This window comes from Fusarium oxysporum, chromosome 1 (genome assembly GCF_000149955.1).
Source record: "Fusarium oxysporum f. sp. lycopersici 4287 chromosome 1, whole genome shotgun sequence".
Taxonomy (NCBI): Eukaryota; Fungi; Ascomycota; class Sordariomycetes; order Hypocreales; family Nectriaceae; genus Fusarium; species Fusarium oxysporum.
In genome coordinates, this window is record NC_030986.1 from 2,884,643 (window position 1) to 2,899,757 (window position 15,115).

Consider the following 15,115-nt stretch of genomic DNA (forward strand, 5'->3'; position numbering starts at 1 on the left):
TACAACGGATCTGGGCGCCTGTTCGTGCTCCTGCCCACCAAAGCTTGATGTCTCCTCGCGGCGTACAAGAGAACAAGCATCTCCATTCAGCACACTCCATGTTCAGCGAAACAATGCTATCAACCGACGGATCAAACAGTCAAAGACCCCGCTAGCATCGGTTGAATGTTGGTATATAATTAAACCCCCCCGCTCAGGTCAGACTCTAAGCCACACGCAAACACTATTAAGAAGCTCTGTTGGAACACTCCCGACGGTAACGTAACCTGTACGACAGGATAGCTTCTCGTGATCAATTGTTTTAGTATCTGCTCTGCAACTACCGAGCACATTGCACAAGAAGCAAGAACCAAAGCATAACGATCATAAAAAGACCAAGGTAGGTTTTTCCAAGCCCCGATCGAGAGAACTAACAGAGAGAGATAGGTCCGAGGAGCGAATATGTCTCATCGACGCGCTGTGAGTGCGTCGCATGCCCAAACCGTACAATCTGGATACCGTAAGGTCGATTATGGCCATGTTGAGCCTCGCAGATATGCATCGTCCACAAGCGGAATCACTTATGCGCATTGCTCAGGGGACTTTTCTGCAGCAGATGAAGGAGATTTCACAGACGAAGAGTCCTACTGCATAGAAGGACCAAGTCCCCACGGAACATATTATACCACGGCAAATCCTCGAATCAACGCCTCGCGTCCTAGGCCTATTCCTCAAAGCCAAAGCAGTACTCACCCTCAGGCTACTGGGTACCGCACAAGGGGCTACCGCTCTGGAAACGACCAACCTAGAAGCATCCCTTGCTCTGAATATGGGTTACCCAGAGGTTCTTATTCTGGAAACTTCAGCCAACCAGGTCGATATGCCACAAGCTATCAGAATCGTAGGGCATATTCTGCCTCCCATGGAGGTCGCAATCTTCGACAAACCTACCCCTCAGACCACTACGATGAAGCAGGGAACTATGTTGGTCCTCCTGCAGTCGACTCTTACTCTAACGACCTGGTTTCGTTCCCGCGGCTTCCCGAGTCGGATCACTCTTCACCGGAGCTCGATCATGGAAACCAGGGAGGTTCGCGGCCAAACTCTACTTCAGAAACACCTAATAAACGATCTTTCTCGGAACAGCTGGTCGACGGCGTACGTGGGCTTTTGGCTACGGAATCAAAAGAGGACGAGGTTCCTCCACAGCCGCCTCGTACAGGTGTCTATCTCTTTTGTCGTCATTATCTAATCGAGGAGTGTGCTTGCATCACCCCTCTTGAAGATGGTGGGCCGGGTGATTACTGCCAGAGGTGCTGGGAGGGGCGTTGTGATGGACCGCGGCCGCCTGGGTCGGTGGTGAGAAGGTCATTATGGTAAGAAGCAGAGTATCAGGATAAGCCAGGAGTTAAGTATGGGTAGCTTCGGCCACGGTTGAAATGGCGCCGCAGCAGAAGTTTGGAGTCTGCAAATGGTTAATTACTAAATAATAGTCATTTGGTCTGTGCTATTAGCTATTAGTATTACAGAAGGAAAAAATATTTGCATGTCCTACCAGAACACGTTTTAAAGGAACATGATGTGAATTGTATACATTGTCAAGTGACAGTGGTCTATTTGTCCGTTGTAGTTGGTCTCTCGAACCATCAAAGAATTTGTGCCTGTATGATTGACAACCAGAACCACGGACATGTGGCTCCAAGAAATAAAAAGAATCGAAAACAAATAAGCCCAACTCCATCCGCTATGCATATCTTCTCAACGCCTTGCCTATACATCAGAGATACAATCTCTCGAACCCACAGGCAAAAACGTTATCACTAGCATTAACTCTTTATGATGTGACGCGTCTGACCCAGAGAGATGAGGGTTCAAAAGCCGCCTCTCTTTCAAGACGTTTATTCGCTCGGTAGAGCTTCAAGCCCAAGTCGTGCTCCTCTCTTTGAATCTCCGCCAGCTCCTCCTTGAGCCCTTCCACTTTCTTCTTCTCAATCTCACGCTTGCGAATAACGTCTGTGTTAGACAGAAGCCTGTCGGTAGGCATCAACTCTGTCATCTGCTTAATACTCTTGTTGATGTTATTGCGACGGTGCGCCAGACTGTCAAGTCTAGCCGTGAGATATGCCACACGATCGTTTGCCGACTGCATCTCTGGCGGCGCCGGGGGAAGTGCCTTATCTGTGGAAATGATAGATGCCGGGCGATCATTAGATGGCGAAGCTGATTTCATCGATATGATGATTGGTACATTCGAGGCTCTCCTGAAGTTATCTCCGCCTGGAACTGGTCTCCTACGATCCATTACTGACGGTTGCTGCTTCGGTGTGTCCGGCGGAGAAGCTTGACCTTCATTGTCAGATAAACGAGGTGTTTCAGCAGCAGCAGCAGTGTTGCATGTCGTGACACTGAAGCGAGAAGTAGGCTGTACCCAAGGGTCTTCTGGTGTCGACTGACTTCCTGGCTCTATGGAGTTAATGACCGGTTTGTTGCCAAGGAGTGTATCTTCGGTCATTGCGGAATAAACGGAACTTGACCACGACGTATGTGGGTTATGACTCGATGGCGATGGTTTCCTTTTGACTGCCTTGAGTTGGTCAGGGACCATGTTAGGATTGAGCATGGGTGCAGCGGCAGCATGCGTGATCGTGGGCTGAGAGGGAGGAGAGCCAGTATTAGGCGGACTGGGATATGAGTGAGAAATGAGTTCGGGAGATGGTGTTTTATTAGCCTCATTCAGGTTCTGGGTGGACCGTGAAGGCAGGAGTCGTCGAGATGTTCCAGCATTGCCGCTAGGTGTTTCAGGAGACGGGCCACGACCAAGCCCAACACGCTTGCTGACCCTACGCTGCAAGCTCAATGGTGCAACAGTTAAATCGTCCCGAACTGGATCGACCATAGGCGCACGGCCACTTGCCCCATTCCATGGTGGCCTGGTGTTAACAGGCTCTGGCTTTGCTCTAGCAAACTTGCGAATTCGCTGTCCTAGTGAAGGAGAAGGATTACCGGAAGTGGTACGCTGCGGTCCAGTGACGACTGTTGTGAGTCCAAATGTTTGCTGGGGCATGTCGGATGAGCCAGCCGGTGGCTCCATAGTTTCCCATGGAGTGGTGATATCTGCAAGTTGATCGGTTGACCTAGTCGTGCGAAGTGGTGAAGGTTGACCAGGGCTTGTAGGCTTATCGCGACGCATAGTTGGTATTTGGCTACGAAGCTGTGTTTGTGATTGTCTGGGGGTGAGGCGGCGTTCCCCTAGAAGATCCAGCTGAGATAAATTTGGGCTGTCATCGATTGGTGAAACATCTTGAGAGTTTGGTCTGCAAGCAAAGCATCGTATTAGTGATTGTACATTGATTCGGAAGGATCGCATTTTGAGGACAGCACGCAGAGTGCCAACAAATTCCAAAAAGAATCAATAAGTCACGACAAGAATGCCCAAGAAACCTGCAACAAAAAGGATTCAGAACCAAGGTTACTCACTCGTAACGTGCAGCATCAAACTCGGGGGAGCTTGGAGGGGAGATTTCGATAGAACGCCCGTACATGTCTTTGGCAGGCGCCTTGGAGCGAGATAATCGATGGTGTAAGTGACGAGAGTGGCGCTTGCTCGAGTCGAATTCGTCGTCGGGATAAACGGACGAGGCAGGTCTCCAAGGAGAGTCGTCCTCGCCTTTTCGAGGGTTTCGGGGAGGAGCGTTCGCTCGGATGTCGTCTGAGCCGAGAGCAGGGGAGCTGAGAGAAGATAATGTGTTAGTCAGGAACAGATATACGGTCGTTATTGCCAAGTCGTATCAGGCGCATGAGAAGCATTAAAGGTGCCCTCAGGGAAGGAGCAAGAAAATTTGAGACCTCAATCCTGAGTGACCAAAAGATTAGGTAGATTTAGTAAAGAAGACAGTAGGTCGTTAGAGTAATCATTTTTGTGACTGTAGAATAAAAAGTCCCAAGTTTTGCACATGTCTGCAGGCTTGTCGATCTTTGAGCGTACGTACTATATGACGACGAACGACTCCAGCAATTGCCGATGCCCAACTGGCTAGAAGAGACGGATGAGCCTTCATCGCTTTGTTGTACCCTGCACGTGCTTGAAATGAGGCGTGCGCATGTAGGGAACCCTGCTGCGCCAGCTCGTCTCATGTTCATCATGCGTTCTAACCAAGCTCTTGATGGGCCCTTTGTCATGATGGGCTGTGTTGGGTTGCATCCTTTCGGCGCAGCAGTTCCGAATCGTTTTTGGTGTAGTGTATGGAATAGAAGTATAGAACGAAAGAAAGTAGCACTTACAGACGAGGTGGGCCTGCGCTGTATGGTTGTCGAACTGTCTTACCACGTCGAATTTCGTATCTGAAAGGGCCGTTTTGAATTCCGAGACCGTTGAGACGGTTTTCGAAGTCGTCCTGGAGATATGTTTGGTTGTCGTAGTTGCTGTCGCGTGACTTGTTCGAATTTCTACCGTTGCTGCTATTGACGCTCGTGGTGGACCTATTCTGTGGCAGTGCCTGTGATGAACTTGAACTCTGGGTCTGGCGGAGAAAGGGTCGGTTCTTAAGCTCTCGAGGTGGTTGCTGATGAATGCTGGGGCCAGTGCCAGTTTTGAAGCTGTCCCACATGGCAGGCATCTCTATTGTCAGCTGCCAGTCAGTGACAGTGACTGTTGGAAGATTGTAGGGATCGCTGGGCTGAAAGTGCCTCGTGCTGCCGCTACTGTATTCAGGTTGTTATTTTTGGGCGTGAATCCTTCAGCTTCACCTCGATACGGCGATGTAAGTGACTGTGCAGTGCTGACGGCAGCAATAGCTCAAACGTCGGCGGGACCTGAGTGTGGCGGAGGCCTTCTAGAAGCTAGGACTGGAACGAGTTTGCTCAAAACTGTAACAATGGATGACCCAAGTCTCGAAGGTTTCGGAGTAGACGAGCATAAGGGAAAAAGCAATTGAATCGCCGTCGTATACTGTAGGCACGAGTCCAGCTCCAAGCCTGGATTCAAGTGTAATGAATGTGGATTAGAGTGAAGAAGAACGAAAAAAAAGAAAAAGAGCAAGAGACAGACAAACACACAAACAAGAGAGAGAAGACTCGAGCACAGCAGGGAAATGATTCCTTGTTGACGGCATGGAACCTGGGGGTTCTTCAATCAAAACCTTTTCAAAATTAGGTGCAACGGTCGTTGGCTGTTGGCTAGTCAGTCCCCTGGAGCCCACTGGAGCCGTGGTGTATTAATTTAAGGCCTGGTGCTTGCAACCAGCGCCAACCGATTACCTTGTTCCCCGGCTCTCGAGGCTGTTGGCGCCTCTTGTTTAAATGAGGCAGGGATACGACAATACGACGGCATAGGACGATGGGTATCTACCGTAAAATTGTGGCTCTTGATAGCCAACCGACCGAGAGTAGCGCCAGTGCTTTGGTGGAGTGTTTAGCCCGTGGGTCTTGTTTTGATATCATGATGTATGGACGGACAGCAATTGTGTTGGATATACAGGCGCCAAAGTATAGTGTTCCCAAGCGCCGTCGCCGTGTTGTGGCATCTAAAGACTGGAGATGCAGTTTGACTGGCTTGAACGAGCCGCCATTAGTCGCTCTGGCGCTAGGTTCCGTCGAGACGTACCAGAGAAAAGCGGTGGCATATCCTCCAGTAATTGCTAACGAGAACTGTTGTCAAGAAGCTTACTTTAACTCAAAACTGCAGTAAAAAGGAGAGAGTTCGGATGAACAGTGACTCTTCACCTGCTAGAACCAGGAGTGATCATCCCCGTCATCACAAGCTTTCACAAGCCGAGCAACACCAGAAGGTAAAGATTGACACTCTAGAAAAAGTATCTTTGATCGATCGTCCGGACCATGAAAGAGATCTTTCCATTTTTGGGCCTGTGCCTGTCAATTCCGCAGGGGGCCTAAGCGGACTTGTTTCAGATTGCTCAGGGGCTATGATTTGAAACTTGGGGCATCATCTTCCGTGAACTCAAAGCTGACGACCAAGTGGAACCACCGACAGGAAAAAGAAACAACAACTCATTTACATGAATGCGAACCTTTCCTAGCCCTTTCCCGCTCAGTCCACACAGAGCTAGACGTTGGCGGATCATCACCCTAAAACACCAAACCTTGCGACAGCTGTTGAAGCTAAGCTCTCTCTGTATTTCTCCGTCGGGGATATCATCTACTTTTCTTGCTGAGCCTTACGAAGGACCCTGATCCCAGCTACCTATTTCACAGTATCCCCTGTTGTCTTTTGCCGGAAGACCCGTTTGTTACCGCTGTTGCCGTTCACTTCTTATGGCATGGCATGTCAGGAGATTTCGAGCTGTCACTGTTCTTGATGGTCCCTGGACCATTGAAGACCGACAGATAACGAGCAGCTTTACTCAAACGACTTAATCGCCTTCTTATCGGATATCAGTTGCCCGATCGCCAACTTAAGCGACACCGTCCCCAAGATCCAAGCAGCAATCCATGATCTTATTAAAGAGAGCAAGAGGCAATATGCCGAACATGGTAAGGACTGTCGAGGATCTGTCTCTGTTCGATCAGATATAGCCCAAGCAAGGCCTTGGAATTGACAAACCATCACTCATCATCAGCCACTAATACAAAACCGACTTCAATCATCAAACACGACAAAGCGAACTGCAGAGTCATCCCAAGTCACTGCCATCCGTTCAAAACTGTATCATCCTGTTGAATCCCTGTCGCCTTCAGACCATAGCTCCACAAGGCTCCCCGCTTGGCGCTATCTCTTGCTTCCCTCCCGGTCTCAAGTTCGTCTGTACCATTCAGATACAGCAGCTCACCCGTCGGAGCCTCAGTTTCAAAGGCGAGCCGAACTGCATCTTCAGCACTCTTCCACAGTGGACGGAACTCTCCATTTGGTTTGAACCTGGCCTGAAGAGATATGACTGGGGCTAGGATCTTGAGGAAGTGAGACATGACAAAACTGCCCCGTCGATGTAGGTCTGAGCCCATGGCACCGGGATCAAGACCAACCACAGTGATATTGGATAGTTGTGGATCCTGGGCGAGACGGCTAGCGAGTTCATGCCTGCAGTCGTCAGATGCTAACTCAGTCAAAAGGCTTGGTGGACTTACATGAGCATCACCGCACATAGCTTGCTTGCCCCATATCGTCGATATCCCGTTAGCCATCCTCCGCCAGAATCTGGTCTGCTCCATCTTCCCTTGGCGAGCTCCTCTGGGCCGGGGAAGAGACTATCGTACCCCATGTAACACTTGATATTTGTGTTGTTTCGCTCATCGTTGATACTACGGACATTATCAGCGAATATTATTTTGCTTGTATGCCACGGCTTACTCATGAGACCAGCTTCCTATCAGAAGGATCCTACCATTCTCTTTATCCATGCTCTGAAGCAGGAGAAGAGTCAGTAGTTGATTGGCCAAGAAATTAACTTGCCAAGTCATCTCGTATCCATCATCTGACATGTTCTGTTTTTGATGAGTATAAGGCATCTTTGACCGTTAGGGCCGAACTCACAATCTCTTCATGGTCTTGATATCCAGCGTTGAGGATGAGTGCTCTGATGGGAGGCAAGTCTCCAGCAGCAACCCTACGGTTGATCCCGGTTGCCATCGTTCTGACACTCGCCAATGAGCTGAGGTCTAAGTCAACGACATCATGCCTATGAGCTTCTGGAGCTGACTTCAAAACCTGTTGAAGTCGAGTTGCCACTGCTGCTCTTCTGACAGTATAGACACCGGTGTAGTTGCTGGCCAGTTCTGGTTTGCCCAGGATATTGGTCACAATGGCTGACCCAAGCCCTCCATTGGTCCCAGTGATCAGAATAGTACCTTGAGAAGGCGACATCTTCAAAAAGGTTCTGAATGCGAATGTAAAACAAATACAGATTTTGATTTATCTGTCTTTGTTGCGCGGACTTGTTGCCCTTATACAACTGATCCTCGGAGTTAGCCCTCGTACTCCTAGAGTATGTGTGACCCCATTTTTATTAGTGAATACTGACATTTTAGGTGCTCTCTTCACCAAAGATTGAGACTAGTCTTAACACGCCTGGCTGATATAAGCCAGCTTGTAGCAGTTGGTTACTAGAGGAACTTCAACTAAGTCCGCCTGGTTATGTCATATGTTATTAGATGCCCTTGACCGCTAGCTACCACATATCTTTCGACATTGGTACGGTAATCGTAGACTACAGCCGTCGTAATTGGGTTTGAGATGGCATATCTTAGAAAACTGATAATGGATCATACATATTGCTTGGTATCCCCACCGGACATGTATGACTGTCTTTTGAATCTGTACTGGCCGCACGTTCAGTTGAGCCTTCGAGATATAATATTTAACATCAAGGGATTGATTGTTATGTAATTGTTCTCTCATTACTAATATGTACATTGGAAAACTATGATTGACCAGGTGCCTTGAGCATCTCGTTGTGCTGAACTTGGTCTGTTTAGTGAAACAACTCGACGGCGTCAAAGATGAAGTTGGGGCTCAGGAAGTCAGCACCAGAGCTACCAGAGATGACCTCGATAGTAATGGTATTGGTGCCAGCCTTGAGGGTGCCTGCAGGAATAACAGCATCGTATACCTCACCGAATCCACGGTAAGCTCCCCGCGTAACACCCCGAGAGTCGATCTTGACGGGAGCATCGAAGGCCTTCTTGAAGCTACCGATGGTGACCTGAGGGCGACCACTTGCAAATGCAAGAGTGGTACCGATACGGAGAGTGGCCTCGGTAGAGATGGCAGAGGGGAGGTTAAACTTGATAGTAACTGGGTTGTTGACAGCCTTGAAGATAGCCATGGGAAAGTCACCAACAGAGCTGGAGCCTACAGTGTAGGTGAGAGGACCCCAGCTGGCCATGCGCTTGTCACTAGGATGCATGCGTAGCTGGTTGGCAGCGTTGCGGAAACCCTTGGGTTGGCCATCCCAATCGCCAATACGAAAGACAGAGGTGTGCTCTCCTGTGGTAATGTCGGAGTTGGCGGCGATAGAAGAAGAAGCAGTACTGCCAGCAGAGACGCTCACGCTCTTAGAGGCAACCTTGAGCTCACCCTGGTAGAGAACTTGAGTGTAAGTTCCCGGTACCATGAATGGAGAGGTGAAAGCGCCGTTGGAAGAGGTGTAAGCCCAGTACTGGAAGTCTTTGTTGAACCAATGCACAACACCCTGGAAGCCAGACTGAACACCAGTGGCGGTGCCACTCACTCGGCCGCGGGAGGAGTCGGCGGTATAGTTAGGAATAGAAAGATCCTTGAAGAAGGACATGTCAATATCCTGAGCCTTTGGAACACCAGATCGTGAGAAGGACAAAGCGTAAGGGCCGTGGAAGCCCTGGCGGAACTCCTCAGTCTTGGCATGACCGGAGTTCATATAGAAGGTAAGGGCACTGAAGTCACCGTTGTTGTTGCTGTTAATGTCACGGAAGAAGGGACCGCCTGAGCTTTTCTCGTAGGAGCGCGAGGCGTGAGTGACCATGCACGCGTGCACATCCTTGGCGCTACTCTGGAAGCACCAGACATCGTTGTCGATGAAGCGCTGGGACGAGTAGAACTTGGAACGAGTCTCGCCGTTGACATTGAAGACATCAGAGCCCTCAACCGCAGAACCGCCTGAGGTATTGGAGGCCTCGCCAAAAGGTATCTCGTTGGGCAGTTGAGAGCGATCGAGGCGAGTAATGTAGCGAAGCTCGCCAATAGCAGGTTGTGACTTTGTGTCAGTGGCCATGTAGACCACGCTCTGGCCATTCTGGACGACATAGTAGTGAGTTAGATCAAAGTCTCCGGACTTAGTGGTACATGTGATCTTAATATATTTGTCTACGCCCGAGTCAGCATGTTACAGCGTTTGACACACGCTCTATACTCACTGTTGAGAACAGTGGACTGGACAGTGGACGATCCCAGACCAGACGCAATGTGAGAAGTCTGAGACTTATACTGGTACTCAGCTCCGCGGTACTTGATCGAATTAATGGAGCAGTCACTCTTGCTGACGGTGACGGAGAAACCGTTGGAGTTGCCAGAGTCAACAACGAGATTGTTACCACTGGTGGTGACGCCAAAGGCTGCCAGAGCCGGGGCAGCACTCGCAAGAGCACCGAGATACTTGAAGCTGACCATATTTACGATTACCAGATCGCCAAGTAAAGGACAGTATAAAAAAAAAAAGAAGAGAAGATTTAGCGAAAAGAATGTCTTCGAATGTAACGAGAGGCTTGAAAACGATTCAAAGAAGCAAAAGGGAAACCGTGTAAAGTTTACAACGGCATAAGATGAGTATATATCCACCCATTGCATGCTTGGCGGAGTGCTCCTTACAACCCCAGAGATATAATGATACAGGGAAGCTAATTGGAGGAGAAAATATAAACATCGTAATGTGGGAAGAATGCTGAAACAAACGCTAGTTTTCCGAGCAATGTAGCGATGCCCGTGCTTCTAAGACCAAGGTCGGGGTAGGGATGGCAGCCCCTAGCGGACGTTGTAATTTTTAAGTGAACGAACTCCTCTTGGTGATGATTTGCAAGGAATGCCGAAACTGCCGCCTTCTGTTGACCTAATTTGGGGGGAGTTGCAACGAAATATCTCCGAAGTTTACGTGATTTCCGTTTATGGTATCTTGATGGAATGGTATTGGTGGGGAATTGTCCACTTCAACAGAACCCTTGACATGCCATTTCATATCCTAGCAATCTGTATCATTATATCACAGTATGTCGCAAGAGCTAGTTGTCAGGATGTGACAATTGGTTTCCGTACAATATTTCCTGTATGTAGTTAAACCTCCTCAATCAGATGCCCAGATCGCAACAATCTTATCCCAAAACGCCAGTGGTCATGATAAAGTCCTGAGCCTAGCAGAGACTTCCCAGAGCAATCCACAAACAAGAAATAACCACGATAGTAATCCCGCTTGCCCAAGCTCTTGATCCCAAGTTAGATCCTCTACTGCTCTGTCCTTCAGCACGCCCATCACCATTCCCTTGTCCATCATGCTCAATTCGAAAATTGTAGTCATCAGTGTATCCCGCTGGCTCACATTTTGTCCCTTCAGCCATAGCCATCTTGATCGACCAGTGTCCACCTGCGCATCTCTGAAATGAATTGGTCATACAGTGCCATTGGCCCTCTGTACTGCATCCTGAGCCTGCTTCCTCGTCGCGTTGAAATAACGTGTTGCGGGCATCTTTTGAGTCTGATGAGGCCAGAACGAGGCATGAGAAGAATAGAAGAAGTACCGCTAACGTTGCTGGTAGCTGATAAATTGAGGTGGGACGCATTTTGATGTAATTGGGCACTCCGGATTCCAGATGAGATCGGCGGTTTCGGAGGCGGAGCCGGCGTTATGCGGGGTTAGTGGACCAAGGCAAAGAAACAAATGACTTCTAGAAATTGTAGATCTTTGTTTCAACTTCAACGTTCCAAAACCGTAGAGACCGGAGGTTTAAATACTTGTCCCCTCAAACCCCGATATTTGATCTCATTTCCTATTCACATACCGCCTCACATCGCCTCGCCTTGGCTTGTATGAACTGTTGCTGCCCAGCGTGGGTCATGTACTGGACGTGGATCGGTCTCATTGGAGAACTCGAGAAGGAAGACAAGCGACAATGGGGAGATGGCTTTTTGGCAGCGAGGCTCGAGGCCTGTCACACTGTGCGATCTCATGTGGATATGGAGTCTTAGCTGTGATGAGTCTTGCATAGGGTTGAGGTAAGTTGGGCTTGAAGTGTGATTTGATGCTACAGCTGTGAGTGAGGGCTTGTGGCAGCCCATGAGCCAGTCGAGGATAAGGCGAGCATCCTGGAACGACGTTGAATAATTCTGTACCTGGCAGGTAGTAACTGACCAATTCCGAAAGTCCTGAAGTTATTCTTTGACCAGGAAATTATGCAAACTTATGTGCGACCAGAAATAGTTTCATTCACAGCATTAGAAGAACAATCAGGCACCCTGTGAACTGAAGGGCCGCAACCAAAATTGTAAATTGAGATAGAAATAAATGAGTGTAGATTCAAATAGCCCCGACTACCTTACTTAAGAAATGAATGCTGTGTGCTGTTTTTCAGACAGTCAGACCCTTATATCTCTCGACTTCCACCTTCATTTCCCTCCACCAGCATCCTGTTCGGACCATCACCTTATGATAGACAATGCCCTGACTTCCCACATTGCTGAATCAGACATACTCAGAGGCGCTGACAGTTTTGGTCGCGGCCTGCTGGTCCTTAATCTTTCGAGACCTCTCCTTGAAGAACATGCAAGCCACTCCAACGATGGCGACGAAGAAAACAGAGCCGATCATGGCTCCTCCGATGATGACCGCCTCATCGTGACTGCCGGCCTTATCGACAATGTACTTGGCGGAACTATCGTTGCCATTGTTGCTGAAGGGACCCATAGAAGAATCCATGATTGTTGTAAAGTGTGAAGTCAAGAATTTTGAAGTCTGATATTTGCGGTGTTCCTAGACTTGTTAGTTAGTGCCCCTTATCCAAGGCGGCAGAGAGTGACGAACAGTTTTGTATATGTTGGGTGTCGGCAAAAGATCGTGGATTAAAGAACGGCAACTTGAGTAAAATTGATTAAATGCTTGCACCAGGCTCGCAGTGTGTGAGAACGAATGAAATGATTGAGTTAGGCATTGCTCTCTTGTGGGGTTTGCCCCAATATTTGTACAAATTCGAAAAAATGGTAGGAATGATGAGTCGTTTTCTTGTTAGTATTGTTCTCGGATAATGTGGATTTCTGCCTCTCCTGAATGTTTCGGCCCTTTGTTTATGTCTGTATCTAACATGCGGTCAAACTTGCCAGGCCCGTGTGCGCCATGACTTCTAGAAGCTCTGAGATGATATATCATTCTTCTGACCACAGCCAACACGCTAGTACGCCGTCAGGTTATATTCAACAGCTATAGTGTACACTCTAGCAGGGTTCAGCTAATTTCATTACACAAGAATTGACTTTGATGCTTTGCTCTGCACTTTTGTTTATAGAAGGTTGGTGTTGATTGGTATTATTCATTACATGCGGCAAAACGTCCCAGCGCTTGGTCCGCTTGCCTCCTTTCGCTGGGTCTATTATAAACTGTGCCCAATATTACAAGGAAACCATTATGATACGCCAGTTATCCTCCCTGTTCGCCATGCTGCTTACCTTTTTGTCTATATCCTCCGTTGAATGCATGCTGAACTCGCAACTGAGTGATGCTTTTAACTTTTCACAAATATCTCGAAATCAGATCGCCAGTACTGTTCCATTCCAGGCTGGGTAGGAGGTGTGCCATGCGCCATTATCGTGTGTCTTTGAGGCAGAGCTTGACTCAAGGGTGCTAGTTTCGGTGATTGAAGTGGTAGTGGTAGTCAATTTGATCAAAGTCGTTGGCGCTACAGGGGGCTCATAAGGTACGGCGGCAGTAGACCAGGACTGATCCTGAGTCGCATGGCTTTCAGCAAAGGTACCCTGTGAAGGAATAGGCGCCACTGGAGCGTCCGGTGTAGGACGTTCAGTTTGTTCTGGAGCTCCAGCACTCTCGCTTGTCTGGGTAAGGAGGGTAGTTGGTTCCGAAACCGGGGCTGGGCTTTCGATAGTGGGAGGAGGCTGAGCAACTGTCTCAACGGGTGGAGGATAGTCAGTGATGCAGGTGATTGGCGATGTTTCAGTAGTCTGAGGCGACTCAACGTTGGTAGGTGATTCGGGCTCAGGCTCAGGTTGGGGTATGGGCTGAGGTTGAGATGTCACGCCTGGGGCGGCAGCCGAGCTTAGATCAGTTGTACCTTGGGCAATCGGCTCTCGCTCGTCGGTAGTAGTACCGGGCTCTTGTGTGGTTGTCGGCTTTTCCGGTGCTTTGGGCTTTGAGCTGGGGTGAGGGACAGTGACCGTCTCAGTGACTGGCTCATCGTCCATGTTGATAACCGAGACGGTAGTAGGGACTGCCTTGGTGACAGTCTTTCCGGGAGCAGTGACGATACTGGGCTTTTCGGTTTGTGTGACAATTTTTGTGACTGGCTTTCGTGTCACTGTTCGGATAACTGTCACGACGCCATCTCCGTCGTTGTCACTACTACCGCCACCGCTCCCATTACTGCTGCCCCCATTCCCATGCCCATCTCCATTTCCTCCACCAAGGTCACCTGAGGCGGGGTCATCGTCGCCAGGTTCTAAAGGAACGACTGAGTATTTGGGTTTGGCTGTAGCATCGCGGTGCACGATTCTAGGCTGGGGAAGTGCAGTGACGGTGGTATAAGAAGCAGAAAGAGCCAGAAGAAGGGGGATGAACCCGCGCATCTTGACGAGGCTATTTCGCTGAATGCGTTTGTTGTTTACAGGTAGCGAGTTTGGTGTTATTTGGTGAAGAAATAGGAAATGGACTCGCGGTGGTGCTTTAAGGTGCTTGCGGATGCTGGCACTGGCAGCTAACAAGAGACCATCAAGAGCGAGTGAATGCCATGAGCGATTCACAACTGAGTGAAGGATAATCACAGTCTGAAAATGAGAGACAAATGTTGAATCTTATGTGAAACTAGGAAGACAAGACAAGAGAAAGTGGCACAAACCTGGCATGTCCTAGGAATAGTTTTATTCATTGCAATTGAGATGGCTGGTGAAAGCTGCTATCCCTAGCAGGTGTTGAGACGTGAATTCATGGAGGTTGGAGTGACACCAAAAATGCGCTAGCATCTTCTGGTCAGGAACAATCGGGGGATTCTATGGGCGTTGGTCCTAGCGAGCGATTCACCAACCACCTATAAACGCAACCTAGAGATTTGATTGGTTGAATTGTGAGCCAACGTTATCTCGAATGCATCGTTCAGCTGCATAGCATCGGTGGGGTTATCCGAAAAATGCAAATTAACAAGTTCAATCCCTTATTTGGCCATCTCACATGGTCTAATCTATTCTTTAGCTTTCCAGACCCTCTTTGTTGACTCTGCTCTGGAACTATGATGAAGTTAAGTTGCGCGTTTGTGGCGGTGGAGTGGCGCTTGTGTCATTGAAGTGGCTGGAGGACATCTCCGAATCCGGCAAGCCCAATAATTAAGACTGCCTGTCTGAGTCGTTTAATTAGCAGAGAGCCAGAACCCATGATCATGGCAGTTGAGAGTCCGAACAGGTCATGCGATAACGACTCACGCGAGCTTGGCAGCGAGCCCTTATTCC

At 48.9% G+C, this 15,115-nt stretch overlaps 8 protein-coding genes across 13 annotated transcripts in view; 2 read left to right on the forward strand and 6 right to left on the reverse strand.

Annotated features, from left to right (window-relative positions):
• Positions 1-441: 441 nt before the first annotated feature.
• FOXG_00402 (uncharacterized protein) lies at positions 442-1,359 on the forward strand (the record flags this gene model as incomplete). Its single annotated transcript, XM_018376721.1, has 1 exon — positions 442-1,359. One exon carries the CDS (start codon positions 442-444, stop codon positions 1,357-1,359), a length of 918 nt encoding a protein of 305 aa, XP_018232331.1.
• FOXG_00403 (uncharacterized protein) lies at positions 1,355-5,196 on the reverse strand. 5 transcript variants are annotated; one of them, XM_018376723.1, is made up of 4 exons: positions 4,261-5,146; positions 3,457-3,708; positions 1,535-3,293; positions 1,355-1,486 (listed from the first exon to the last, which is right to left on the reverse strand). In XM_018376723.1, the coding sequence occupies exons 1-3, from the start codon at positions 4,593-4,595 to the stop codon at positions 1,814-1,816; spliced, it is 2,067 nt and encodes a 688-aa protein (XP_018232333.1). In that variant the 5' UTR covers positions 4,596-5,146; the 3' UTR covers positions 1,355-1,486; positions 1,535-1,813. The 5 variants fall into 5 exon arrangements, with proteins under 5 accessions (XP_018232333.1, XP_018232332.1, XP_018232335.1 ...); XM_018376722.1 differs by having other exon boundaries at positions 1,355-3,293; positions 4,261-5,196; XM_018376725.1 differs by having other exon boundaries at positions 1,355-3,293; positions 3,826-5,146.
• Positions 5,197-6,618: 1,422 nt separating this feature from the next.
• Positions 6,619-7,795, reverse strand: FOXG_00404 (uncharacterized protein; the record flags this gene model as incomplete). Its single annotated transcript, XM_018376727.1, has 4 exons — positions 6,619-7,012; positions 7,060-7,233; positions 7,283-7,416; positions 7,466-7,795. The coding sequence occupies 4 exons, from the start codon at positions 7,793-7,795 to the stop codon at positions 6,619-6,621; spliced, it is 1,032 nt and encodes a 343-aa protein (XP_018232337.1).
• A 458-nt stretch (positions 7,796-8,253) lies between these two features.
• On the reverse strand, positions 8,254-10,232 carry FOXG_00405 (uncharacterized protein). The gene is made up of 2 exons (XM_018376728.1): positions 9,823-10,232; positions 8,254-9,772 (listed from the first exon to the last, which is right to left on the reverse strand). The coding sequence occupies exons 1-2, from the start codon at positions 10,073-10,075 to the stop codon at positions 8,403-8,405; spliced, it is 1,623 nt and encodes a 540-aa protein (XP_018232338.1). The 5' UTR covers positions 10,076-10,232; the 3' UTR covers positions 8,254-8,402.
• Positions 10,233-10,577: 345 nt separating this feature from the next.
• FOXG_17868 (uncharacterized protein) lies at positions 10,578-11,374 on the reverse strand. The gene has a single exon (XM_018397872.1). It carries the CDS (start codon positions 11,233-11,235, stop codon positions 10,810-10,812), a length of 426 nt encoding a protein of 141 aa, XP_018232339.1. The 5' UTR covers positions 11,236-11,374; the 3' UTR covers positions 10,578-10,809.
• Positions 11,375-11,901: 527 nt separating this feature from the next.
• Positions 11,902-12,584, reverse strand: FOXG_17869 (uncharacterized protein). Its single transcript, XM_018397873.1, has 2 exons — positions 12,474-12,584; positions 11,902-12,422 (listed from the first exon to the last, which is right to left on the reverse strand). Exon 2 carries the CDS (start codon positions 12,366-12,368, stop codon positions 12,135-12,137), a length of 234 nt encoding a protein of 77 aa, XP_018232340.1. The 5' UTR covers positions 12,369-12,422; positions 12,474-12,584; the 3' UTR covers positions 11,902-12,134.
• Positions 12,585-12,840: 256 nt separating this feature from the next.
• Positions 12,841-14,943, reverse strand: FOXG_00406 (uncharacterized protein). 2 transcript variants are annotated; one of them, XM_018376730.1, is made up of 2 exons: positions 14,512-14,943; positions 12,884-14,115 (listed from the first exon to the last, which is right to left on the reverse strand). In XM_018376730.1, the coding sequence occupies exons 1-2, from the start codon at positions 14,516-14,518 to the stop codon at positions 13,193-13,195; spliced, it is 930 nt and encodes a 309-aa protein (XP_018232342.1). In that variant the 5' UTR covers positions 14,519-14,943; the 3' UTR covers positions 12,884-13,192. The 2 variants fall into 2 exon arrangements, with proteins under 2 accessions (XP_018232341.1, XP_018232342.1); XM_018376729.1 differs by having other exon boundaries at positions 12,841-14,943.
• FOXG_00407 (uncharacterized protein) overlaps positions 14,899-15,115 on the forward strand; it is a gene marked incomplete at both ends in the record, with an annotated part of 2,280 nt that continues 2,063 nt past the window's right edge. The window contains one exon of the mRNA XM_018376731.1: positions 14,899-14,911. Coding sequence (XP_018232343.1) covers positions 14,899-14,911 — 13 coding nt within the window. The remainder of the gene's footprint in view (positions 14,912-15,115) is intronic.

Coding starts and splice junctions, on each gene's coding strand:
- FOXG_00403 (XM_018376722.1), bottom strand. CDS start 4,595: ATGCCTGCCATGTGGGACAGCTTCAAAACTGGCACTGGCCCCAGCATT. Junction 3,709..4,260: donor AGCGCAGGCCCACCTCGTCT/GTAAGTGCTACT, acceptor ATCTTCTCTCAG/CTCCCCTGCTCTCGGCTCAG. Junction 3,294..3,456: donor TTTGATGCTGCACGTTACGA/GTGAGTAACCTT, acceptor CTTTGCTTGCAG/ACCAAACTCTCAAGATGTTT.
- FOXG_00405 (XM_018376728.1), bottom strand. CDS start 10,075: ATGGTCAGCTTCAAGTATCTCGGTGCTCTTGCGAGTGCTGCCCCGGCT. Junction 9,773..9,822: donor CCAGTCCACTGTTCTCAACA/GTGAGTATAGAG, acceptor ACTCGGGCGTAG/ACAAATATATTAAGATCACA.
- FOXG_17868 (XM_018397872.1), bottom strand. CDS start 11,235: ATGCGTCCCACCTCAATTTATCAGCTACCAGCAACGTTAGCGGTACTT.
- FOXG_17869 (XM_018397873.1), bottom strand. CDS start 12,368: ATGGATTCTTCTATGGGTCCCTTCAGCAACAATGGCAACGATAGTTCC.
- FOXG_00406 (XM_018376729.1), bottom strand. CDS start 14,242: ATGCGCGGGTTCATCCCCCTTCTTCTGGCTCTTTCTGCTTCTTATACC.